This window comes from Mercenaria mercenaria, chromosome 13, assembly GCF_021730395.1.
Source record: "Mercenaria mercenaria strain notata chromosome 13, MADL_Memer_1, whole genome shotgun sequence".
Taxonomy (NCBI): Eukaryota; Metazoa; Mollusca; class Bivalvia; order Venerida; family Veneridae; genus Mercenaria; species Mercenaria mercenaria.
The window spans coordinates 68,126,101-68,153,438 of NC_069373.1; the positions used below are offsets into that span (position 1 = coordinate 68,126,101).

At 34.6% G+C, this 27,338-nt stretch overlaps 2 protein-coding genes across 2 annotated transcripts in view; one reads left to right on the forward strand and one right to left on the reverse strand.

Annotated features, from left to right (window-relative positions):
* LOC123550358 (uncharacterized) overlaps positions 1-16,359 on the forward strand; it is a 46,566-nt gene extending 30,207 nt beyond the window's left edge. Inside the window, exons 3-6 of the mRNA XM_053520959.1 lie at positions 9,328-9,474; positions 10,153-10,273; positions 11,443-11,516; positions 13,019-16,359. Of these exons, the coding sequence (XP_053376934.1) occupies positions 9,328-9,474; positions 10,153-10,273; positions 11,443-11,516; positions 13,019-13,236 (560 nt within the window). The 3' untranslated portion in view covers positions 13,237-16,359. The remainder of the gene's footprint in view (positions 1-9,327; positions 9,475-10,152; positions 10,274-11,442; positions 11,517-13,018) is intronic.
* A 140-nt stretch (positions 16,360-16,499) lies between these two features.
* On the reverse strand, positions 16,500-25,476 carry LOC123555369 (putative nuclease HARBI1). The gene is made up of 5 exons (XM_053522170.1): positions 24,896-25,476; positions 19,404-19,516; positions 18,986-19,097; positions 18,713-18,809; positions 16,500-18,299 (listed from the first exon to the last, which is right to left on the reverse strand). The coding sequence occupies exons 1-5, from the start codon at positions 25,311-25,313 to the stop codon at positions 18,020-18,022; spliced, it is 1,020 nt and encodes a 339-aa protein (XP_053378145.1). The 5' UTR covers positions 25,314-25,476; the 3' UTR covers positions 16,500-18,019.
* Positions 25,477-27,338: the final 1,862 nt, after the last annotated feature.

Consider the following 27,338-nt stretch of genomic DNA (forward strand, 5'->3'; position numbering starts at 1 on the left):
GTTTTAAATGATTTTTTTTTCTATTAATATACTGAACTGGAAAAAAAAAAATTTTCAGATAAAAAAAATAAAGCCCCTACAGGCATAAACTGTAAATTAAATGAAAAAAAATCTTTGAGCTGTGAAGTATACATACATTCATATTTGGCTTTTAAAAAAATTTCAAAAATTGCAAAAACCCTGTTAACTTTCCGAAAAAAAATAAATTTTGTCTAATACTGATAAGTTCCTCATTGTCTGAAACGGATTTAAATCAGAATATTAAATTTGCCCAAGGTGGCTGTATTATATTTAATACGTATTTTTCATTTTCTTGGGGGTTTTTTTTGGTGCCTTTTTCCCACTCTAAAACCCCTGTTGACAGACAGGTATATACGTGGTACTTCTTTCAGAAGCTCTGTGTTTCGTTCAGCTCCAACGCAGCACAATGACAACATGTATGACAACATGTATCTTTGCGCAATTCCAGCTTCTTGTCAGATAAAAGGGGTTTTCAACTGGTGAGCACAATCCATCTAAACCCTCACACTGAAAACCCCTTCCATATCTTTTTACATTGATCCCAAATGAATAGTTCATTCCCTCCGTAAAAAGTTTAAAATAAATTTTGGTAATAAAAAAATTGACAAATACCTGAAGCTTCTCTGCAACAACAATCCCCTTTAGTGTTTAACCCTGGGTTTTTGTCTTTCTCAGTGTGCCCTTTTCCCAAACTAGTTCTTCAAATTTCGCATAATGGCTTTGTCAAAAGGAAAAACTCGGGTTTGGGTACCCAGGAAATGGTATCCCGCTGGGTGCGCATGTGCATCATTCATTTCCAAATTTTGGAAGGGTGTTTTCCCCTCTCCACAGTGATCTGACAAAACTGTTTTAGTCTAAAAATTTATTATGCAAATAACCCAAATGCAGATATGTCAGGACAATTATACTTGTCATGTCTACACTGGTTTTAAAAGGCATATCTTGTTCGTCGAAGGGGTTAAAGATTGATGTATTAAAAAAAATTTTAAATATAAAAAATTAAGCAAAATTTTTATCTAAAAAATATTTTTTAGTTTGACTTTTCTTCCGAACTTTCGTACTTTAAAACAAAATTTTGCCTTCTTTTTTAATATCACTTTTTCCTCAAAATTTAAATTTAATTTTGTAATATAAAATTTGAACTGGTGCAGCAGCTTTTTAAAATCCTGAATATTGAAAATGACTCAATGAACATTAAATAAAAAATTTAATTAAGCAAAGGACTCTTGAAAACATGTTCAAGTACTGTCTTTATTATACATTGTAAAGTATTTTTAAAAAAATAAACAACCTATTTTGGACTTCAGATGTTTCCCCTTTCTGGCCAAGATTTGTCCTCACCATTGTTTTAGTGTTCCCAAAGAGCTGGACCTCCTATCTTGCTGCGGTTGGACTTGAAACAAGTTGTCTTTTAAGGACGATTTTTTAGTTCTTTTTCCCATGTAGGGAGTTTGGGGCTGAAAGACTAAACCCAAAAGACGCCTTCAAGCCTCTAATTCTTTCTGCTTTTTTTCGAATTCACCTCGGGTTTGCCCCTTTTAAGGTCATTTTTTTTTCGTTTTGTCGACTCTTCACGCAAAAAGTGTACTTTTGTAAGCCCAAATTCAGAAAGAATAATGCGTTTGCTGGTTTAAACCCCTTTATTACCTGGTCCCTTTTACCTGCAATTAAAATGTCAATACAAGTCTTTTAAAGGAATTATCAAAGCCAATTGACTAAATGATAGGTATTCTTGGCCCGGTCCCCATTGAAAAATGATCAAAATTGGAGCACACTGATGATCCTCTGCAGTGTGTGTTGAATTTCAAATTTTATGTCGAAAGGTGAACTTTTGGTTGAAAATGGTCTTTGTATGTCCCGGTGATCTTCTCTAAAATGGCTTTCGATATTTTCAGGGGGACCAAAAATTGAGACAAAAAATAGGTGTTTGACCCTTTGGAGGAGATCATGTCAAAGGGGGGACAAAGGTTTATGTTACAGGTCAAGAATTTTTCACGGACTCCGGTGGGAAAAAGCGACCCAGGGTTTCCCCAAAAAACTACTTTCGCCTTTTCGGGCCACACAAAGAAAATGTTAATTTCCCCTTATTTTTTGTGGCATATGACGGATATACTTTTAAAAAGCGTGCACAAAATTGTCCTGATGGGAACTTCTAAATGTCTTGGGCGGTCAAAATTTAATGGGTATGGGACTTTTTACCTTGCGCTTCCCTTGGGAATTCTTGGTTTCAAATTTAGAACAGTACAGTAGATCACAGGGGATGGTGTGTTGTTGGGAAATCTGTTTCTCTTTCTTAAATTTAAATCTTTGATCTAAAAAACTGGGGGAAGTTTTCCCCATTAATGCTGCGTTCCCGCGCAGAAAAAGTTCCCCTTTCTGTGCCAGGTTTGAAAAAAAATACTGAAAAATTCATTTTGGGCCTCCTTTGTTCAAGCTCCTTATCAGTCACCAAAAAGTGTCGTTTATAAACGGCCCGCGAATTTCCCCTCATCTAAGCAGGGTTTTGATTACCGAGGCTCTAAGTAAATTAGAATGATGAGGAACATTGCAGGGGGCGGCTTTTCGGGGTTTTGGAATTTTTTCCAAAAAGTGATTTTTATCTGCCGTGTATGATTCCCCGGAGTTTAAAGGTTTAATTCTCAAACCCTAGTGACATGTTCACCCCGTTCCCCTTTCTGAATCCGTGTTCTCCAAGCATTAACATTTCCACCTGACCACCTGGCTGTCCGTAATATTCTATTGGCCGAAAGCTGAAGTTTTGAAAGAAGAAATACTTTTCATTGTGCTTTGAATTTTTTCGGCAACATGAGCCTCATCAAAAGTATGTACTTTGGAATTTTCTCTTTAGAAAAGGGTTCCATCTAAAATAGGAAAACTTTGGATTTTCGTGTCACAAGAAGGTCGACTTTCAAAAAGTAAATGTTTCCTCCCGCTTAAATGGTGGTCAAGAGCATGTTCTTTGCGCTTAATTTTTGATTAAGAACCAGCATGAATCATAGAATAGCCAAAATTTTCGAGATCGGATTTAAAACCCCCCCATGTTCTGTGAAGGATGATGATTCAGTTTGAAGATTTTAAAACCCCTGTGTTTTTTAAATCCCTTATATCAAAATTTGGGGCTCTTTTCCTTTCTTTTTCCCCGTCATGTAGTATTGAATTTTGTAAAACCTATAAAATATATATGAAACAAAAAAGATATGACGATTCAGCTGTTAAAACTGTAATTGTAATATACCCTGGTATTAAAAAAAATTACTGTTAAAAATTTTAATGTTTCAAGACAAAATTTCCGCTATTTAAATTTTTTGCAGTCATGGGTTGTATTTTAAATTTTCTGGCATTGCAGGTTTTTTACCTTACTGTACTTTGTAGGGAAACCATCATGCAAAGTAAAAACTATCCCCATTCTGAAAAATCTTTCGTTTTTAGCAAAAAGTATCACAAAAGATAAAGGTAGTATTAAAATTTTGGATGCCCAGGGCATTTAATTTTTTTCCCTTACGTGTCGAAATTTTTACTTTTTATTTAGGTAATCCCAGAAGAAAGTTACGCAATTTAAAAACTTTATTTGAATTTTAATTAAAAATTTAAATCTGGCATTCTTAATCTTTTGGGATCCATTTTCATTTCAATAAAAAAACGCTTAAATATAATTTCGTATTCAAAAAAAATGCTTTTTAATTCAAAGGCTGTCAGTTGAATGGCGCACTATTTCATGCTTGATGTTAATATAAGCTATGGTAAAACTTTTTAAACATATTTTAAATACAAAAGGGGCCAAAATTTAGTCAAAATGTTATAGACTCCCTTCCTTTTTACAGACGGGGGTTTTGATGGTAACAAGATGCAAAATATAAAAAATGTCTTCCCGGGCTTTGAAAAAATTTGCCGGGGTGGTACCAAAAATGTGACGCAATGCCGGGGGGTAGGTTAGCTTCCCTATTTTTCGAAATTGAGCTAATAAAATTTTAAAAAATAAAAATGTTGGAAAGGCTTCACATTTGGAAAAGTTTGCACGTTCATTTTTTTCTCTTTTGCCGTGAGGTCCCTGCATTGTTCAATGCCACAACTTTTTACGTTTCTTTTAACATTTACGAGGGGCTTACTTCTGATGCCCACATATGTTACAAACATCATTATACTTTGTCTTTGGCGAAAAATGTAAAATATTTAAAAAAAAAAAAAATGGAATGCAAAAATTCATGCATAAAATTTTCAAAGTCTACCGGAGTTTTATATATTCTTTTAATATTAATTCTTTGGGACCGCCCCTTTTTGGCTGCACGGGGGAAACCCCAAAGATTTGGGGGTGTTTAAATAAATTGAATTTTTTGGTTTTAGCAGCACTTAGTTCCCTTGATATTGAACCGAAAAAGGGTCAAAACATTGGTTTTTTATTTTTAACTGCCTCCTATATTCAAGGCAAGTGTTTATTTCAATTGGTAGGAGCAGAGTTATTTCTTTTATGATGCACTTTTCTGGGATTCTACTAGCTGAATTTTTGTCAAAAATTTTTGTCCCCAAAAAAAGCTCCAAGTCGTGGGTTTAACTCTGGTAAGAGTGGAAATAGAATTTCACATCTTCTCATTATCTAAATTCCGCTTTAAAAATTTCTTATGAAGTGTAAAATTCAACATTTGACTACTCCGTAACTGTAAATAAAACTGAATTAAAATGCCAGAAAAAATTTTTGCTTTCTAAAAAGAACAAAAACTACCAACTATTCACACCCGTGAATCGGGAAATATTTGACTCTTTTTTTTGGGATTTTTCAGGCCCCTCCCTTTTTGATGGAACTGAAAAAGATTGTGGGCCGTGGCAGTGCTAGTTTCTTCTGTCGAGCTGAATTAAATGGCTTTCTTCAGTTTTTTTTAAAGTCTGTTAAAGTTGATATGATTCATAAGGATCGGTGGAGCTTCCTCTTGGACCGGGCGAAAAGTCGATTACCACAGGGTTTTTCAAAGTCCCGTGTACTTGTGGCAATCAGAGTTTCTGTCACTTTTAAAACTCGTACCCCCCTGCGTTTTGTAAAATTTTCTAATTAATTTTTTGACGTTTTATCAGGCGTTCCCCGAAACGCGAAGTAACATCCATTTTGATTCTAACAAACGCTTGTCCGGGGTCCCTGTGTAATTAGCCAAAGCAAAAAAATACGCAAAGGTTAAATCACGGAAAGACAAAGGATCCCGGGGCCGCGCTGCACCGAATAAAAATTTAATTTTTTATTTTTTTTTTGCAATAAAATATTTTTATCGGGGGCCCAAAAATTTGGGTCGGTCCCGGTAAGGTCAAACAAAAATTAAAATTTTTTTTCAGCCTAACGTCAAAGCTTTAATGTTTGGGACCAAAAAAATGGGGGAAAAAATCACAATATATTCTTTAAAATAAATTTGGTTTTATCACTCGCCTTTTGAAAATACAGATTGGTGTTTTTAAAGGAAAAGGTGATTAAAACTTTCAAAAATTTCTGTCATGTATTTTTTTCATTATTTTTAACTAAAAAAGCAGTTATGAGCCGTGCCATGGGGAAAACCAAATAGTTTTTACTACCAGCTGGGTTATGCTTTTTCCAAAGGGAAATTTTAATTGCAAAAAGTTTGGGGGAAACGAACAGCATGTATCCCGATCAGACTTGCCAGGGTCTAGTAATTTTTTTTGGCTATGAGTATTATCAATTTTTTTTTGGGTGAGTAAAAAAGGTTTTAAATCTGAAAGGAGTGGCTAAAATTTTGGGTTTCCGTAAACCTACCTCCATTTAGGGTTTGGAATTTTGCCGTTTCTAGACAACCCTTTGAGGATGACTAGGATTATTAAAATTAATTCACGTAAATGGGGCGCAGGGAAAAAATGGCACCTCGCCCGGACTCGAACCTCGGGGCCCTTTGGTTTTCCGGGCAACACTCACCAAATTTAGTACGAGGCCACCCCATACGGGAACCGTTCACAATTGTATGTTTTATATTTTTGGGTGGACAATTTAAGTCAAATTGAAGGACCAAAATAAAGGGGTGTTAAATCACGTACACAGTCTGTAAAGTTATTGGTTTTATAAGTGTGTAAACACACGGGAAACGTGAAAGGGGTTTGTACAAAAAAAGGTTTAAAACCCAGAAAATTCGTAATTTATATTATTTGTAAATTTTAACGATAGATTAATGAGATTAATCCCCCGCGGCCCTTTTGATCAAGGATTTTTGTTTGTTTGGGGGAAAATGAATATATCTTCTCCCGCGAAATGAGAAATTTTTAATTTTTCCAAACTTAGTGCGGTGAAAAAGTAAAATTTTTTTTCACTTCGAGGTGGGGAAAATTCCTATTCACGAAAAAAAACAAAATTTTTTTTTTTTTTATATCAGTTACGTTGAGTTTTCATTTTCAAAATTTTTTTAATCTCAGGCGGGAAAAAGGCGTAAAAAGACATGAGTCAGAGTGCTGTGACGTTATAAAGACCTACAACAAAAGTTCCCTTTTATTTATATTTTTTTCTGCATAACGTTTTTTGAAAATTTTCTTTAAAATAAAATAAATTTTAATCGGAAATAAACTTAAGGAATAAGTGCTATACAATTCTCCCTTTTTTTGCAAATAAAATTTAAAAAAAACATAAAACAAAGTAATGAGGGGGGGGGCTATATCTCTCACAGTGTAAAATATAGATTTCTATTTTAAGACGATAAATTATGTGTAAACCACTTATTTCACTTAAAAAAGCGAAAACGAATTTAAAAATTATCGAGTTGATTTCTTTTATTCGCGGAAATCTAAAGTGACAGGGGAAAGTGAAATCATACAATGAAAAATTTTTTTTTTTTAAAACCTTTTTGGGTTTTTTTGAAAATAAAATTCTCAGTTTGTTGCCAATTTTCAATTAAAAAATAATGTAATATTTTAAAAAATACCAAATCTTTTAAATTTAAGTAGAAACTTTTACCCTCATATTACTATAATATTTTCCCCGCGCCACCTTATTTTTCCGATTTAAAAATTTTAATAACAAAATGGTGATTGATAAAAATAATAAGGTGGCCCCAAAAAAAGCTATTTTAAATGAAAAAAAGAAGTTTACAACATCATTTTTGCATGTCCAACATACATTTGATTTGCTATTTGGATCGCATTTTAGACTGAATTGTGGGAAATACTTTTGGACAGTTAAAAAAAAAAAAAATACTGTATAAAATTTACTTGTCAATTTTTAAATTGCACAAACAAATGAATTTTATTGGCTATTATCATGAAAATGGCCCCGTCCTTGAGTGTGTGTGGAAACCCCTTATCATTGTTTATTACAAAATTAGTAAATTTGTTTTTTTAACGGGGGATTTGTTTGAATTAATTTTTAAATCACTGATCCCCAAGAAAATCCAAAGATTTCGGAAAAAACGATAAAACAAAAAGTAGATAAAAAAACACCCTGTCCAAGGGGGGGGCAAAATTTAATTCCCTATTGCCCAGGTTGTCCCAAAGCTTTTATGGGCAAATGGAAATTTTACCGAATTTTTATAAATAACTATCTATGACAAGTAAAAATGCAAAAGACAAAAAGGCAAACAAGAAAATGATTTCGCCTGGTCATTAAGAAAATACCAAAAAAAAAATCGTTTTTCCGAATTTTGCTTCAAGGGAAAATTGCATGGCTATCGTAAGTTTTAGTATTTTTTTCAAAAGTTTCTTTTTAAAATTTTTGTTTTTTTCCCCCGGCATCTATGTGCAGGGGTCGTATAGTGATTTTCCTTTCCGTCCGTCGGTCCCTTCATCCTCCGTCCGTACGGGTTACAAATGGGACTGTTTCGTTAGCTCAAAACCCCTTTTTGAATGATTATACTAATGCAGTTGTAACCCGTGACCATCCTCATTTAACTCCCCCCTTGTTTGACCTTGACCTCGACCCCATTTTTGGACTTGGTTGCTTTATAGGGCCATCCTTGGTTAACCAAGGGACGTTTGTTTGCATCAATATCCTTACAAGAATGAATTGATACAAACAGTGTAACCTTGGGGGCCCCTTCCTCATCTTAAAAATCACTACCCCAGTTTACCTTGACCTCATTTTGAATTTTGGTTGCTTTAAACGAAGGACCACCCCGGGGCATCAAGGTTTTTTGAAGCAGTCCCGTTTTATTTTTTTGGGTTTTTTAGCACCTTTAAGGACTCACTATTACATATTCAGCTTACAAATTTTTATTTTTTTTTATTAAAACCAAACTTATTTCACAGACTGGGCAAGTCGTTACGACACCACTAGAGAGAAAAAAAAATGTTTGGAAATGTCAAAAGCAAGGTAAGTAAATTAAATTTATAAATTTTTTGGCCCGTCGAGATATCGGCATGACAGTCTTTTTGATAATTTTTTTTACCTCAAAACCTCTATGAAAATTTTTTCAAAATTACCAAAATTTGTGTTTATTTTTAGCCACCTGAGCATGCTAGTGATTTTTTTTGGTCACCAGTCGGGTCTGTCTGTTTTGTCCAAAATTTTGCGTGTGTATCGTACAGGCTGTATTTCTAATTGATCTTCATGAAATTTTTCAAAAATAACCTTGAGAAATGTAGTTATCATGACCATGGTAAACTGTATTCTTTTTGTCGCATTATGGGTGTTGCAAAAATTTATTAGTAGGGATAAACAATGTTTTTTCGTGTTATAATCTCAGATTCCCCGGGGGTTGGTTGGTACCCGACCCGTTGGGGTCGGGTACCAAGTATCCCGAGGGATTCTGCAAATGTTATAACACGAAATGAACATGCGCTAACGCTATTCTAGCATAAAACGCGTAAAAACTGATAAATGGATGCAATGTCTCTCAATGTCATTAATTTTCCACGAAATGCGCGGGAATGTCTGAGTTGTTTTTTACGTTAACGTCATTTCGTTTTGAATTATCCGTTTTTGGGCCGAATGACGTTTACGCTTTGCCACGGAACGCGCATATATAAAAAGGTGTTATAACAGCACGCGAGCGCGAGAATCTCTCTGTTTACACACGTTTTTTGTCCTGTTAAAACATCCCCGAAAAGTGACAAGAACAGCAGTTTTATGCTAGAATAGTTGTTTTGGTTTAAGGAATATTGAACAATGATATTAGTAATACAAATGAATCTAAAAGTCCATAAAAGTTATTGCAATTAAAAAATGCAGTGGACTTATGGAACCAAAGATGTTTTTACTTAAGGATTGCATTGGCCGAAATATTGTTCATGTATTAGCATTGGATGGAACCTTTCACCTTTAATTTTAAGTCAAGTTAACTTACATTAAAATATGCTAATAATATACCTAATTATTATTTCAATCTTCATTTGTAGCAAAAGAAAAGTATGACAATAACAAAAAGACTGGGGGTGGTCCAGCAATTAGCCTAAGCCCAACAGAAGAGCTTATTATAAACCACTTACTGATGAACAACAAGTCTCAAATGACTGGGCTGGAGGGTGGTGTAGACTCCCTTATACGTGAGTTAATATTTGTATATAGTTTTCAGTCTTAACACTTATATTGGGAATATGAACAATCACTACTTGTAGTATTTTTAAAAGTAAGATTAACAGGTTTGTGTTTATTAACAGAACTGTGCAATGTCATTATATTTGAAAGAATACAGTCTGTATACACATACAGCTAAACTCGGTATAAATGCATACTCTTGTTGCAAAAACTATAATGTCTTAATAAATCAAGTGATAACTGCATGGCATTTGATTGTAAGACTTAAGGTGTATCTTTATTTGGACAATTAATGTATATACTTATTAAATACATTTGATGAGTATTTTCTGCATGGGAGTTTTGAAGTGATTATGTTATTGTAAATTAAGACAGAATATTTCAGTGAAACCTGGACAATGGTTCTCTTTTTAAGTAGGAGGTATGTTAATGCCAAGGTAGTTTTTCTATACACTTGGTTCAGGTGTCTGTCTTGCTGTACAAACTTCTCTATCATTGACATTAGTTAACTAAATATCAGCATTTATGGTCTTGTATGCTTTTGACTACATAGATGCATGTATAAAAAGTAGGTAACAACATAAAATTGATTAATTACATACCAACAAGTATGTCTTTACATTATGTTATTCGTGACACATTTTCTATTTAACCTGTATCATAATTTACACATGTATATCATTCAGCCTCTTCAACAAATCAAGTTTCACAGCTGCTTCCACAAAGTAAACATGTGACTGCTGCAAACAAGGAAACAACATGTATAACATTTCAGGAAGTGTTTGAAGGTGATAACGTAATTGACAGGTAATGCAACTGAAATACCTCATGCTAAATGCATTTAAATTTAATGGTAATTGTCAGAGATTAAATAACTCATTACTATTGCTTTGAAAATATACTCCAATAGTTATGGGTCATTATACAGCAATATGTGGCACTCCCAAGTCATGTGACATGGTATTTCAGTTCCAGGCTGCTCATATACATTTGTATATTTTATTTCACTACACTGTTGTAAGAGGCTGAAAATTCTTCCTCAGATTTGTTGAGTTTGAACTGTGTGAAGTTCCATATCTACTTGTGAATTATTTATGATGGCGCCATTGTTACAGAATAATAATTTTTCATCTCTGACTGGTTATCGAACCTGGAATATTTCATACCTGAAGCAGACACTATACCAATTCGCTGTAAAAGCTTACTCATATAGATGGAGATTATAACCAAACTCTTATACACTACACTATATTTTGTAAATAATTTACTAAAAAAATCCAAAAATTATTGGTAATGTTGTCGCACATTAGTTGTGATTGTTGGCACTGGATTCAAGTTTTGCTAGAATCTTAGGCCTATGAAGAAGCTATCCAGGTTAAAGTATTGATGTTCGTTTATGTGCTTATTATCCCCCGCCGAAGGCCAAAAGATATTGTTTCGGCATGGTCTTTCAGTCAGTCCGGAGCCATATCTAGGAAGTGTTTTGGAATATTAAGATAAAACTTCATAAACAGGTACACCATTATGGGAAAAAATGGCCTGTCAAGTTTCAATCAGATTGCTTAAGTAACACCAGAGTTTTACTTAGAAGTTTCTAGTATTAACTATATTAGGTACTATGAATATGTCTATTTCTGCTTCCTAAATTGTGACATATTTGACCTAGAACTATGAAACTTGTATTGAATTTATATCACCATTATATGGTAGTGCACACTTAATTTCGTCAGGATCTCTTGTAACTTCATAGTTACTGCCGTTTAATTGTTAAAAAGTCCACATATTTGTACATATAACAAACAAACCAATTGACAGAATTTCATTCAACTTCTTTCATCATTTTCCATGAACATCTATTGTCAACATGTGAAGTGATTGTAACATCATTAACTTTATGCTGGAGATAATACTTTGCCATTCCTCAACATAAACCAATTCGGCGGGGGATACCAATTCATTAAATTTGCTTGTTTCAGTAATAACACTACTGCGGTGACAGCACCCATCATTGATTGCACAGGTGATGCTTGTACAGAAACCTCAGAGAATGGTAATGGTAACAGATTAACTCATTTTCAACTCTTCTATTCGAAGAATAAGTAGAACTATCTTACTCACCACAGCGACGGCATCACACCTTGGTTAAGTTTTTCGTGCAAGTCCGCATTTTGACAATGTCTTTTGAGATAAAGCTTTGAAATTTTCAAGACTTGTGTACCATCACCATGTCCACTTTTAAGCAAGAGTTCATAACTCTGTCAACTATTTTGGCTGAATTATAGCCCCTTTTGGACTTGGATATTGATAAAAACATTGTACAAGTCCATGTTTTTTTCAGCCCAAAGGGACATATTATGTTATACCCCCGGTGTCCGTCCATCAGTCCGTTAGCAATTTCGTGTCCGCTATGTAACTTTTGAACCCCTTGAAGGATTTCGAACAAACTGGGCACAAATTTTCACCACCTCAAGACGACGTGCAGAGCACCTGTTTTGGATGGCTGGCATCAAGGTCACACTTAGGAGTCAAAGGTTTCAGCTGCCATGTTTCTTCCAAAACCAATATTTTTAAGGTGATATTGCTGAAGATACCCGATTTTTGAGAAACACGTCTCTTTACCCTATACTTCAATCAATTATTTAAATAGTTGAGTGTCTGTCAACAGACAGGTCTTAATTAATTAATGTAAATTTTGGCAATTTTTATGCTACAAAATGGCAGGAAGTATTTAGTTGCAACATTCTCTGTTTGTCTGTCAGTTGCACTTTGTCCGGAGGATAACTGAAAAATTATTGAAGATACCAAGTTCTAACTATACAATGATAGAGCTCATTGAAAGGAAGTGTTGTAACAAGCAACCAAAACTCAATGTGGTCCAATTTTGAGCTCACCTGAGCCAAAGGCTTATGGTGATCTTTTGTGACTGCTCAGTGTCCGCCGTTCGTCGTGTGTTGTTTGTCCGTTAACATTTTATAAAAAAAAATCTTCTATAAAACCACTGGCCAGAATTACACTAAACTTTGCAGGAATATAAGATTCTTTCACTGGTTATAGGTGCAGATGGGAATTTCCGGCCTCGAGGGTAACTGTTTAGGCGGTAACGAGGTTCCTACCGAGTTCCCGCCTAAACAGTTACCCGAGAGCCGGATATTCCAATCTGCACCTATAACCAGTGATAGAATCTTTTTCTTGCATACCGATATCAAAATATAATAATAAAAATAAAATCAGTCGAACGGCTTTCTTTTTAGAACTATTTCTTATAGCAGCGTATTTAAACAAAGCGTGGGAAATCAACGTCCGTAAACAGGAAAGATGTCATGACGTTTCAAAGACAAATAACAATGTTTAGTTCCGGTTTTGTTTTATCTTGCCTGAACTGGAAGGCAATCAAGGCATAGGCTTTTGATACTTGGACTGTTGCCTTTCCAAGTGTTTCTCTACCAAATTTTTTCAAATAAATTGTATAACTTAAGTACTTCCAAGTTATGGCCATTGTTTGATTTAGATTAAGGTGCTGTTTAATTGACACCTATTTTTATTTGTTTACAGAAACTGGACGAAAACATTTCCTATATTTTAGTAATACGAAAAAAAATAAAACAGGAAAAAGAAAACAAGATGACAAGGAAGACGATTTATATGCACTGGAGAAGAAACGAATATGCAAAGAAATTGATCTTCTGGAACAAAGAAAGGCTCAAGAACACGAATTGTTTCTACTTCAGAAAAGAATTTTTCTAAAGCAGCTGGATGAATACACAGAATGAAATTTATATGCCTGTACAGAATTATAATGTAAGATTCTTTCACTGGTTTTATGTGCAGATTGGAATATTCTGCTCTTGGGTAAATGTTTATGCAGTTATGAGGCTTGCCAATTAACTTTGTAAACACTTATCTGAGATCTGAATATTCTTTTAGCACCAAAAACCAGTGTTAGAATCTAATTGTTTTTGCCTTTGCCGTCTGTCCTTCCATCTGTCTGTCTGTTTGCATTAAGCTTGTCCAGCTTTCACAGGTCAAACTGCTGGCCAGATTTCAACGAAACTTCATAGGAATGATCACTACCATGCCTGGTTGTGCATATCTCCGTCATGTTCCGCTTTTCTGCACAAAATGGCCACCAGAGCTAAAAACAAAAAAAACGGCTTTCACATTTAAACTGCTGGCTGGATTTTGACAAAAATTCACAGGAGTGATCAGTACCAAGCCTAGTTGAGCATATTGCCGACACGTCCCACTTTGCTGCATAAAATGGCCGCCAGAGCTTAAGGTATACATAGGGGGAGACGAAAAAAAAAACACCTTCTAGTTTAATTTATTTTAGCTTGATTGTGGTGAAAGCTTTATGCTTATTGGAACCACTCTCGAGTGCAATTCCTAAAAAAAACACTACTGGTGTCTTATGAGAAGTCATGGTCATTACGACCTCTGGATTGAGCGAGTAGGATAGCTCTAGGTCATGTGGGGTCAAAAACTAGGTCACCTGGTCAAGTCAAAGGAAAAGCTTGTTATCACTCTAGAGGCCACAGTTGTGACCCATCTTTATGAAACTTTGTCAGAATGTTTGTCTTGATGATCTCTAGAGTCTATGGCCATCATGGCCCTCTTCTTATATTATATTATAGATATTTTTATCATATTGACAAGGTTGTTGAATAGTCAAGCTGTGATGAACTCTGGCAGTCCTTATTCAGAAAAATATTTTATGTTTAGCTCCAGCATTCGTTGTCATATTGTTGTATTATTGTTGTTTTATGATTTTTAGGGTGGTTCAGTTTCTACTGTGCGTCACACCATTAGATTGTGTACTCATATATTTAAAAACAATAACAAACAGAGTAACTATCATATATTTGTGCATTTTATTTTCTATTTTTACTTCTATCCTAACTACATGTATGTATTTGTAACAAAGTTCATTTCTTTTAAATTTCAATCTGCATAGTATGTAATTTGGTCTACTAAAAACTACTGTTTATATCTTTAACAAATCTGTCAGTTGTTTGGTTAGTAGAAACTGATAATTGGAAAAAGAACCTTATTGTCACATAAAAGCCAACAGACAACTAAGACATATAAACATCTCGCCATATTCATAAGTTAACAAACTAAGACAGTATAAATTTTTTTTATTTATAAAACCAAAGTATACAACAAATAATTATAGCAAAATATTGTTTTAACACTAAGTACAATAGGCGGTTATATGTCATGTGTAATAACTTCCCAAGGGCAGAGCCCCAAGTGAAATTATTTGTACGATGTATCACCGCTCAATTGAATAAGTAGTATTAAAACATGGTGTTGCTATAAGTCATTTTGATTTTAATAAGCATTAATCTAAAACAGTAGATAAAATTTAAAAGCATTCCTTCTTGGTAACAACAGAAACTATGAGTCAACACACATTAATATGACATCATTCTAGGTAAGAATGTTTTAACAGAGAAAAGAATATCAGAATAATGTTTAAAATGTTTTGTCAAAGACTTTTGTATGAATTATTGCAATTATAACTTCTTATTCACTAACACCATTTCATGAAACTTAAGAAAAATAGTGCTTCTGCAACTTAAATGGGAAGCACTTTGCAAAATAATCTAATAGCTGTTAATATATTAAGTAAAAAAGCTTTTTTTTTACTTTCTCGATTGGAAGTTTCACTTACAGAATTTCCGACAAATATCTTTTAAAAAATAAATGTCATGTAAAATTAGTTTATGACATTAACATGTAAAAATATGATTTCTCTAAATTTGTTGCACCATTTGGCAACGTTTACTTTTTATGCAACCTTAAGACATGATTTCTGACTGTTTGTCCAGTATTTTATTAGCTCACATGAGCACGAAGTGCTCAAAGATGAGCTTTTGTGATCACCCTATGTCCGTCGTCCGTCATCATCAACAATTTGACTGTTAACACTCTAGAGGTCACAATTTTGGCCCAATCTTAATGAAACTTGTTCAGAATGTTACTGTCAATAAAGTCTTGGACAAGTTCAATATTGGGTCATCTGGGGTCAAAAACTAGGTCACCAGATCAAATCAAAGGAAAAGCTTGTTAACAATCTAGAGGTCACAATTTTGGCCTAATCTTAATGAAACTTGGTCAGAATGTTACCCTAAATAAAATCTTTGAAAAGTTAGATATTGGTTTATCTGGGGTCAAAAACTAGGTCACCAGGTCAAATCAAAGAAAAAGTTTGTTAAAAATTCTAGAGGTCAAAATTTTGGCCTTATCTTAATGAAACTTGGTCAGAATGTTACCCTCAATAAAATCTTGGATAATTTTGAAATTAGGTCATCTTGGGTTAAAAACTAGGTCACCAGGTCAAATCAAAGGAAATGGTTTTTAACACGATAGAGGCCACATTTATGACTGTATCTTCATGAAACTTGGTCAGAATGGTAATCTTGATGATCTTAAGATCTGGGTTGAATATGGGTCAAGTAGGATTAAAAACTAGGTCACCAGGTCAAATCAAAGGAAAATCTAGTTAACACTGTAGAGGCCACATTTATGACCATATCTTAATGAAGCTTGGTCAGAATGTTAATCTTGATCTTTAGGTCAATAGGTCAGGTGAGCGATACAGAGCCTTCGTAGCCCTCTTGTTTAAATATTTGTGATTTAGTCAAATTGTGATTCATCCAACTGTGATAATGTTTATTTGTGAAGAACAAGCCACATTTGCTGTATACTACATGTTCGAACTGTTACTCATTTAATGTGTATTACATGTTCATACTGCCAGACTATGAGGTTATAGCTGTTTCCCACACTTTACAAAGTTTATAAATGTTTACTCAACTTTAACGTTTTTGATAACACTGTTACTGTTATGAAATTAAATACAATGTGGTCATTAAAGAACATTAATGGTTTGAATCTCTATATTTTTTCTTTAGAGGGTGTGTTTTATCTGCAGTTCTAACACGATCCGATTCATTTTCCTATTAAACAAAGAAGGCTGAAAGCAGTGAATTGTTACACAACAATTCATTTTTCTGACATCACAATTATTACGGTATAGCGTCAAAAGTCATAGGGGAGTGCTGGAAAAGAAACCAATTGAAAACGTGCAAATATTTAATGAAGTTGTCAAGGATATACTTTAAAATTCTTGGTAACGTGTTAGAATCGAAATAATATATCTCATTTAGTCATTTGCTCTTGAAAAAAATCATTGTTTGTCGTTCAGATGCGTATTATTATATCACTTGGGCTGCGCCCTCGTGATATAACTCCTTCGCATCTGAACTCCAAACAATGATTTATTCAGCGATAAATCACTCAATAAGATGTATTATTTCTTAATTCTTTTTGTTGAAATGTCTTCACATTTAGCTCACATGAACTGAAGGTTCCTAGTGTGCTACCAGTGTAGGTGAATAGTCTGCCATCTGTTGCTCAAAATTTACATAACATCTCATCTGACTAGCCAGAATTACACCAAACTTTGAACTTAGCTTTAAAGCAAGGTACTCTGTCAATAAGGTTTGACTTAATCATTTTATGGGCAGATAGAGAAAAAAATTACTGGTAATTTAAAATGATGACTTTTCATGAATGGCTTGGTGGGCGTTCATCTAACCATGTCTTGTAGCATTATTATTTTAATGTCCTTTATAGAAATGATTATGATGTTGATGCTTTGGCAGTTTCATTGAGCAGTTTAATTTAGTATAGAAATACCCTTGGATGACTCATTTTCATAGACTGCTTCAGGATTTTCATCAAACTTAGTGGCATCATTGCAATGTTTTTTCTGACACAGTTCAAATTTGAGCAATTTGTGGAGTTACGCAAACTAACAGTTCCAACGTCAGGTTACTGTTATGACAACTTAATGGAGTTTTATCAAACTCAGTAAGCAGCTACGTTTTAACATCATTTTTAGCTAATCTGATTTTTGTTTAAAAAAAAAGATGAGTTATTGTCATCACCTGATCGGCGTCTGCGTTGTTTGGTTAAGTTATATGTTTAGGTCAGCTTTTCTCCGAAACTATCATAGCTTTTGCTTTGAAACTTTCAACACTTGTTCACCATCAATAGTTGACCATGTACAGCAAGAAACATAACTCCCTCTTGCTTTTTGCAAGAATTATGGCCCCTTTTGGACTTAGAAAATATCAGATTTCTTGGTTAAGTTTTATGTTTAGGTAAACCTTTCTCCTAAACTATCAAAGCTATTGCCTTGAAAATTGCAACAGTTGTTTACCATCATAAGCTGACCCTTTACAGCAAGAAACATAGCTCCATCCTGCTTTTTGACCCTTTACAGTAAGAAACATAGCTCCATCCTGCTTTTTGTAAGAAGTATGACCCTTTTTGGACTTTGAAAACCATGGGTAGGACAATATTTCTATTTTATAATATACAAGAAAATCAGATGAGCGTCAGCACCCGCATGGCGGTGCTCTTGTTCTCTGTCAAATCAGGTTAAAAGACTTTCAATAATGTTGGTGCATCTAAAAAAAAATTCCTACCTACCTACCCTATTTTTTTTGAGCATGTTACTGGAAGCAAATAAGTTTTTAGACCTTAAGCAAAATGTGTTGCTGCAAATACATCCCTACAACGGACCCCAGCCTGGTTTATGTCTACTTCAGCTTCTAGTGGCTCAAAAGGCTCGTCTACCGTTCTTTCTAAAATATCTCCTCTATCCATCCCAAAGTTATGTAACACAACACAAGCCACTGTTACTTGAGGCGCACTCGTAGTTTCGGTCCTCAAGCCGTATGATAGGCAAGGGAACCTTCTCTTCAACACACCAAAAGTCTGTTCAATAAGCACTCTTGTTTTCGTTAATGCTATGTTGTATCTGGAAAAAAGACATACAGAAATTGTAACAAACATTTTCCACAATAATATTCAAATAACCTTAATTATTGAATTATTAAATTATGAATTATTTCAGTAAAGTTCATTAGTGGTGTTGAAAATGAAGTAGTGACAGGTGTAGGAATCACAGGATACAAAAAAAGTGTTTCTTTGAAACTGCCACTAATTCATTCTCACATCTGATCAGCTAAAACAGGTCAGCTGACACAAGTACTACATCATAAATGCATCAAGATTTATATACTGTTCTTCCTACAGTTTTGTTCAGTGGAAATTTACAGTCAGATCACAAAATAAAATTAGTTAAAATGTTTTGTGAAATAAAAAAGAATTGTACTATTTTTTTTAAAACATCAACGAAATAGAATGAGATGATATACATGCTCAACTTACCTCTCTTGAGCGGCTGTTTGTGTGTTTAGGTAAGGCGTCATCAGGTATGGTCGACATGGATGCCCTGAGTCGCCAAGCAGAAGCCCGTTTATCTCCCCTTTGATAAAATTTTTTTAAAAATATATTACAATTGCAAAAAAATATAGAGGAAAGTGGAAGTTAAATATCATATATGTTTATACTAGGCATTGGTAAATGCACCATGCACGTTCAGTATTTTTCAATCTTTTACAGTTCATTTCAGATAAATAATCATTTAAATCTTTGTCTTACCATTCTCAAATTTCCTGCACAGTTCAGATTCCCTAAAAATACGGCTGTCGTGAACACTCCCAGGCCACTTTGCCACCATGTTAGTAATTCTGAATCTGGCATCACAAACCATCTGAAATTGATAAATGTCACATGGAACAGATGATGGTTTGGACATTCACAGAATAACAAGAGAACATTCCATCAGCCTCATGTTGTTAAGAAGATTGTGTGTCTGTACTGTAGAACTGGTATGGGGAAAGGATGTAGAATGTTAGAAAGGGTTAATGGGGGCAAACTTTTATACAAATTAGAAATGATTTCAATTAATGTTTAGAAATATTTGTTGCGGTTTATTATTGTCTCATCAGAGGAAATTATAGAAATGTAAACATATTACAAATGTACATTGGACATGTATCTCCGTTTATCTACCTACCTGTACATTAATTGAATGATAACCTTTGCGATTCACAAAGTCAGTTTCATTTTCTTTTGGACCCTTTATCTTAATTTGTGTACCGTCAATGACGCCAATAACCTTTGGAAACCCTGAAAAGGGTGAGAGAAATAATATGTTAACATGTTCATTTTTCACCCACATTTCAGTTAAAATAATGTAACAATTCAGTTTGAAGTTTTATGACATAATCACAATTGAACTACATGTATATCTCTAACTGATGCCTGCCTTTATATGGCTGATCAAAGTAATGGCAGAGATCTTATTAACTCAACTGAGCAATGCTCATTTGAGTAATTGTGACTGCTCAATGTCTGGCGTCTTTCTGTTGTCTGTCTATCAACATTTACCTTGCTTTTTCAAGAGAGGCTGTATTTTTCAATTAATGTATATTAAAGTTAGTCTGAATGATTGCCTTGATGAAATCTAGGTCAGGTATGAAAATGGTTCCTCTGGGGCATAAAACTAGGTCAAATCAAAGAAAAACATGGTTTATGCAAGTAGGACTGCATATTTCACTGAATCTTAATGAAATCTCATCATAATGTTTGTCTTAATGAAATCAGTGTCGAGTTCAAGTAGGAGTTATGTAGGATACAAAACAAGGTCACCCAGTTAAATGAAAGAAAACCTTTTGCATGCCATAGGGATTGCATTTTGCTCAGAATATTTATAACATTTAGTAAGAATAGTTGCCTTGATATAATCTATGTCAAGTTCGAATATTGGTAACAAGGTCATTATATCAAAGCAGAGAAAACCCTTTTGTATACAATAGTGACTGAATTTTACAAGGGAACTTAATGAAATTTCATCACAATGATTGGATGAAATTTATTTCCGATTTGATTTGGTTCATGGCTGGTCAAAAAAAGATCACCTGGTCATATCAAAGAACAACCTTGTGTGTGCCCTAGGGGCTCCAGTTGTCAGAGCATCTTCATGAAATTAACTTGAATGTTTGTCTTTATGTAAGTTAGGGTGAGTTTATACATGGGTCATTTTGGTTGGTAATACAGGTCACATGGTCAAATCAAAGAAATACATTGGTGTAGCATTTTAAGCAGGATATTCATTAAATATGATCAAGCTGTCCTCGAGTAAATGACCTTAAACCATTTATTCTCTTGTTTTTAGCTCTGCTATTGAAGTATGTAGAGTTGCCTTACTCATTTCGTTGTCGGTGTCCTACACATCCACAATTTGGTTAAAGTTTTCTTTCATTTTATCTTCATCTCTGTGATTTCTTTATGTACTTCTTTCATACTAAGAATTGTTATTCCTAATGAAAAAACACATCATATGGCACAAGGACAGTCACTCTCACACCAACATTTCGTGAATTGTCCCCCACCATTTTTACTTTGATGCACTTTCACATTATCTCGGATAATCCTAAATGAGTTTGATTCAAACTTAAAGTATTTGTTCAGCATGATAACTCGCATCAACTGACACAATGCCTATGACTCTTGCGCTATTCTTTCATGAATTGTCCCCCTTTTACTTAGAGTAACAGGTTGAAGTTATGAAGCACTTTCACTCATTCTAAGTCATTACTAAATGGATATAATGCAAACATGAAACAGTTGTTCCACATCATCAACTACATTTTATGACACAAGGTGTATAACTGGAACAAATTTTGCATGAGTTATACCCTTTTTATTTGGAATTTAGGGTGAATTCTGATGCATTTTCACCAATGTTAATTATTACTAATTGGATTTGATTCAAACTTTGAAGTAGTTTTCCACATTATATGACACTAGGAACATAACTCTTGCACCAATATTCTATAAATTATGCCCCCTTTTGCTTAGAATTATACATATAAAGTGTTCACACTTTATATTGCTTATTACTTACTGTTTTAAACATAGACTCTCGCTTTTGTCCATTGTATTCATCCACATTTGGAGTCGTCTAATGTTCCAGAGATACCTATAGTTTCCTAAGATTTCATTTTCACTGTCGAACATCTTAATAGTCGAGAGCTCTGACTCATTTGATAGCTCTTGTTAACTCATTTGAGCAAAAAGTGCCGACAGTACCACCAGAGAAGTTTACAAACAACATCCAGTTCATCAGATTTTTAGCTCACCCGAGCCAAAGGCTCATGGTGAGCTTTTGTGACCGCTCAGTGTCCGTCATGTGTCGTGTGTCCGTCAACATTTTCTAAAAAAAATCATCTTCTTGAAAACCGCGGGCAGAATTATACCAAACATCACAGGACTGATCCTTGGTTGCCCCCTTTCAAATTTGTTCAAAGAATTGAATTCCGTGCAGAACTTTGGTTGCCATGGCAACCGCATGGAAAAGCTTTAAAAATCTTCTTGTCCAAAACCGCAAGGCGTAGAGCCTTGATATGACATCTAATGGTCCTCTATGAAAATTGTTCAAGTTATGCCCCTGGGGTGAAAAGAGGCCCCACCCCGGGGGTCCCAAGTTAACATAGACTTGTATAGAAAAAACTTTAAAAATCTTCTTGTATGAAATTACTAGACCAAGGCATTTGATATTTGGTATATAGCATTGCCTTGTGGTTCTCTACCAAGATTGTTCAAATTAGTACCCTGGGGTGAAAACAGGCCCTGCCCTGGGGGTCCTAAGTTTTATATAGACATATATATATATATGTATAGGAAGAATGTTTAAAAATCTTCTCGTCTGAAACTGCAAGGCCTAGGCTTTTGATATTTGGAAAGTGGCATTGCCCAGTGGTTCTCTACTGAAATTGTTCAAATTATGCTCCTGGGGTGAAAAGAGGCCCTGTCCTGGGGGTCCCAAGTTTTACATAGACTTATATAGGAAACATTTTTAAAAATCTTCTTGTTTGAAAGTTCAAGGCCTAGGCCTTTGATATTTGGTATGTAACACTATGTAGTGGACCTCTAACAAGATTGTTCAAATTATGCCCCTGGGGTGAAAAAGGCCCAGCCCTGGGTGTCTCTTGTTATATGAGTTATATAGGAATAAATACTTCAAAAATTATCAGATCATATTTTCTAGACTGCTTAATTATAATTACCTGATGACCCCAAGTGATTAGAGTTCACTTGACTATGACCTTGACCTACTGACCTACTTTTTTGTTTTTTAAGATATAGCCTTAAAATTTGGATAACATGTACAGTTTTGCACACTGATCTTAAAACTGACTTTCAGTGACAATGAATATGACCTACTGACCTACTTTCTAATATTTTAGCTTCAGTTTGCCAATTTAAACATGTGGCTCATATAACTCAGGTGAGCGATTCAGGGTCATCATGACCCTCTTGTTAAATAAATTCACATAATTATGTAGTCCTGTATCATTGTAACAAGACTGATATAGTTATTACTGGTTCCTTAGAAAAGATGTCTATCACGAGGAGTAGGTACTTACATTATTGTGTAAAACGTTTTGCTTGATTTCAAAATAATTTCATTCACATTACACCCTTGTGTGACCTTCTACAAAATATACAATAATTGTTCATAGTATTCCAGTTAGTGCATGTATCCTCCTATCTGTTAGTTTTCATTTAACAACATCTTTGAAACCACTGAATGTATTTAGATGATACTTTACACAACTGAACTCTGTGGCCGTCTTTCAAAGATCAAGCCCATGCGATAAATGGTTGTGCAAAATTGAAACCGGTTTCTACTAGTAATTGATTCAGGTCCTTTTAACCGAGTAAGCGTCTCAGTCCGACATGTAAATGACATGTACATGTGATATAGGCTAATATAAAGAAACAATGAATTTCCTCTTATCTGATCTAAAATGCTTATTGTTTGATATTAATATAATTCTATAACTAACTTATATAACACACTAAGTCTTGATATTTAGCAAGTGATGGAAGGTTTGGCTTTCCCTTTATTTTTCAAATTAACGCCCTTTGAGTCAGAAATGGATAAGTTCCTGTGTGTGACATGTTATTACGACAGGTTTATGTGTATTAGAAACTTTGGAATTATTACCTGAATACATAGCAGATTCAGTTTTGACATTTGGTGTGTGATACAAGGGTTTGAATGTTACCAGGGTCAAAAAGGTCACACCAATTATATAATAATAGCTAATATATAAAAAAGAAACATTGAATTTCCTCCCATCTGAATCCATAATAGTTATGGTTATGATATTTTTATAAACCTGAATACATAACTGCTGAAGTTTTGACATTTGGTGTGTGATACAAGGGTTTGAATGTTTAAACTATTATGTAAGGGTTAAAAAGGCCATGCCCATTAGATGATATGTATCTATATAATATAAGCTAATATATAAAAAATAACATTGAATTCCCTCTCATCTGAATCCATAATAGCTATGGTTTGATATTTTATATAAACCTAATATTGAATTTGTACAATTAAGCTTTAAGAACACTCATGAAGACTTTTACAGAGAAATCTCTACCCTACCCATTCACCTCCAAAAATAACCTTCAGCAAATGATATATTGACTTAAATACCTCTTACCTCTCTCTAGTTAGTTATGTGAAATGTATTTTAAGATCAATTACAATGATCACCATTGTAACACAGAGAATTGACATCATACAACAGCGGATAGTTATCCAGTGCAGATCCAGACAAATACATTTAAAGTGACATAAAACAGAATTAACTTAGCTTTCACTCTTGTAATGCTATGCATTTCTTCTTGGCATTTTTACATAAAAAAGAGAAGAAAACTACCTTGTATTATATCTTAAAGGTAAGTGTTTAGAATAAGGAAAGAGTGGAGATGATGAATTATAGATATATATTAACAGTCTTGTGCCTCGTCCATGGTACCCACACTTCCTTCCATGTGTGTAACAGCAAGGGGAGGGCATACAAGATCTCTGAGTGGTACACCAGCATTTGATACAACTGTAGCCAGCTCGAGAAAACTCGGTGTTAATTTACATGCACATTCAAGGTATTTATATCATGTATACTGTATAAATGAAAGCAATTTTTATTGTTTTGTTCAGGTTGTACAACAATGTTAAGGTATAATACGGGTAGGGTTGGCTGGTTACACCCCTCATGACCACATCTATCATATATAGTTTATGCAAGAAAAATAACGCCACAAAATCAAAAATAATGAATTCAGGGATTTATTTTCATCTTCTTGAGAAAAATATCCTCGAGGATTGCACAAAAACGTTTTTATTTGGTTCTTTATATCCAGGATAATATGGGACTCGTACAATTTCTTGAAAAAGGGCATATCACAGTAATATTTAAGAATTGATGTGGCATTATTTTTCCATACATAAGTTAATATAAATCGGTAAAATTACTTTGTCATGATAGATCTATGTGTGTAACTTTCAAATAAATACAATTTTATCAACAATTTGAAAGTTACGTATTGATCCGATTTAAGACTTTCGGGTATTTACTATACCTTTGGGTCAATAAGTGGCAACTGTTTACATTGGAAACCAATCATATCGCTTCGTCCGATACTTACTTGCTATGTTGTAAAATTCTTTGTGGATTGCTCTTGCAGCGTCGTTCCTCGGGAATTTGATGTATCTGTCTCTTAATGAACAAATTGCTGCTGTGGTTCTCCGAACAGCCCGAGACACCGAAGACTTGGAGACACCGTGAATGTCTCCAATAACAAGATAATGGGCTCCACTGGCAAAAAACTGGAGCGTAACCAGGAGAGATATCATGGGCGGAAGGGGAGACGAACGAAAAGTCGGGCTCTCCAACGCGTTGAAAATCATTCCCAATAGAAAAACAATAGATTTCGGATGGAATCTGTAGCGTTGCCTAATCTCGGAGCGTGATAAAACCTCAAGAGGGTTTATACGACCGGGTATAACCCTTTCTACTCGCTGTCTACGGCGCAATCTCTCGAGGCGTCTTACAAAGTCGGCCATATTTGAGTAGATAACAACAATTTGAGGAAGCCATAGAGCTGTCTCAAATTAACAGACTCAACTCAAGGTTTGAGTACTTACATGAGTCGATAAAATATTCGTGAAACACATCTCAAATAATTACTCAACTTAAGTCAAAACATGAGTACACTACTGAGTTTAAGTAGTTACAAGGGACTTAAGTTTTTTTGTGAAACCGGGGCCTGGTTTTCTGGCGTCTTCATTTTGTTGAGTTTCCTTTCTTATATCTTTGTACACATATGATTTTACATGTCCATAAATAAATGCAGTCTGGACATCCAACTGCCACTTCCGTAAAAAAATGTATCAAAACATTTCTTCCTGCATTCCATGGGCACAGTGTCACAATATTCGAAGGACAAAGGCAGTTATAATCTTTGAACTCCTTCCTTGGAACAATATTTCCAGTGACACTTTTATACTCTTCAGCTTTGGTTCTTTTGGCCTTTCTTATGTTAGCCTTCCATTCTTCAGTCTTCAGGGTTTTCTTCTCTTTTTTTCTTGGATCGTGTTGTGTTATCATCAGTAGGATAGTCAGTGATATAATCGCTATAGCTCTACATGAGCGCTGTAATTATTCATATAGGCCAAAATTTACTCTATTTTAATGCACGCAAACTATATTGAGTTGTGAACTATGCCACCGAATCTAATTATGTTATGCTACTTCTGTCATCCTCTAACAAGTGTTTCGGCATGGATTCCTGAAATTTATGTATTATCTGTTCCCGGAGCATTTTGTTTTTTGCCTCCGCCATCTTGTTGTTTAATTCGTTATGGCATACCAACAATGATGGACTAAGCTAGTTGGGTCACTATTGTATAACATATATCTATTAATTACTATAGTGTGGGTTACCTCACAGGGTCAGCATTTCTCGATGTATGCGTTTAAAAGCTCTTTGGAGAGTAAGAAAGGGTAGACAACTCATTTTGACCTCCTTGTTGTTTAGTCCACTCTGGCATCAGACCACCCATTTTTGTGAATATATAATGGCATTCATACATGCACCGGTTACTAGTAAATACGTAAAAATGGATTTTATGTTTAAGAATTATTTTAATGATTGAATGACAATCCATTTTAAGTCATAATACTGACAGACGGCGAATAGTAATGACTTTATATGCTGTAGTCATAACTGTAATTTCCTATCAATTCAATTCCTCTTAAAAACATTTGCCGTTCGCCTGCTGCTAATTAAAAGGGCAAATATAAAACATTCGATGTAAGTTATATTTCACTGGTATTGCCAGTTAGTAAATTCATACTCTAAAAACACGTCAGAGAAATTTAGTTTTTTAACCGATTAAAAATGTTGGAAAATTAGATTATCTTTTTTCTTTACACGAAAAATGCGATAGCTAACAGAGTCAATACACCGATAGCCCGGAATATTCCGAACATGTACAAAAAATGCCAGTTCATAGAATGTTGTCGTGTACTCAGCTGTTATATCCAAGTGATAGAGTGTCTGCTCTAGGTGTGAAAAGTCCTGGGTTCGAGTCCCGGTCAGTGCTTAAATACTTGCGTTCTGTTTCAGCATATATTTGAAGGTTATCGAACTGTTCTAGATATGAGTCGTGCCATGAGAAAACCAACATAGTGGCTTTGCGACCAGCATGGATCCAGACCAGCCTGCGCATCCACGCAGTCTGGTTAGGATCCATGCTGTTCGCTTTCAAAGCCTATTGGAATTAGAGAAACTGTTAGCGAACAGCATGGATCCTGACAAGACTGCGCGGATGTGCAGGCTGGTCTGGATCCATGCTGGTCGCAAAGCCACTATGTTGGTTTTCTCATGACGTGGCTCATATGCTATATTTTTAGCGAGAAGTATAAAAGATCATTGAAATCCAGGTCAATGCTGACTGAAAAATGAAAAACACCCAAATAGAAAATATCTAATATATTATGACCTGTTGATGGTTCTACTTTCCATGTCCAAGAAGAATTACATTTCCTTTACCACAAATTCATTTTCATATGAAAATATCAAATGC

Coding starts and splice junctions, on each gene's coding strand:
- LOC123555369 (XM_053522170.1), bottom strand. CDS start 25,313: ATGGCCGACTTTGTAAGACGCCTCGAGAGATTGCGCCGTAGACAGCGA. Junction 18,810..18,985: donor GTGCAGGAAATTTGAGAATG/GTAAGACAAAGA, acceptor ATTTTATCAAAG/GGGAGATAAACGGGCTTCTG. Junction 18,300..18,712: donor CAAACAGCCGCTCAAGAGAG/GTAAGTTGAGCA, acceptor TCTTTTTTCCAG/ATACAACATAGCATTAACGA.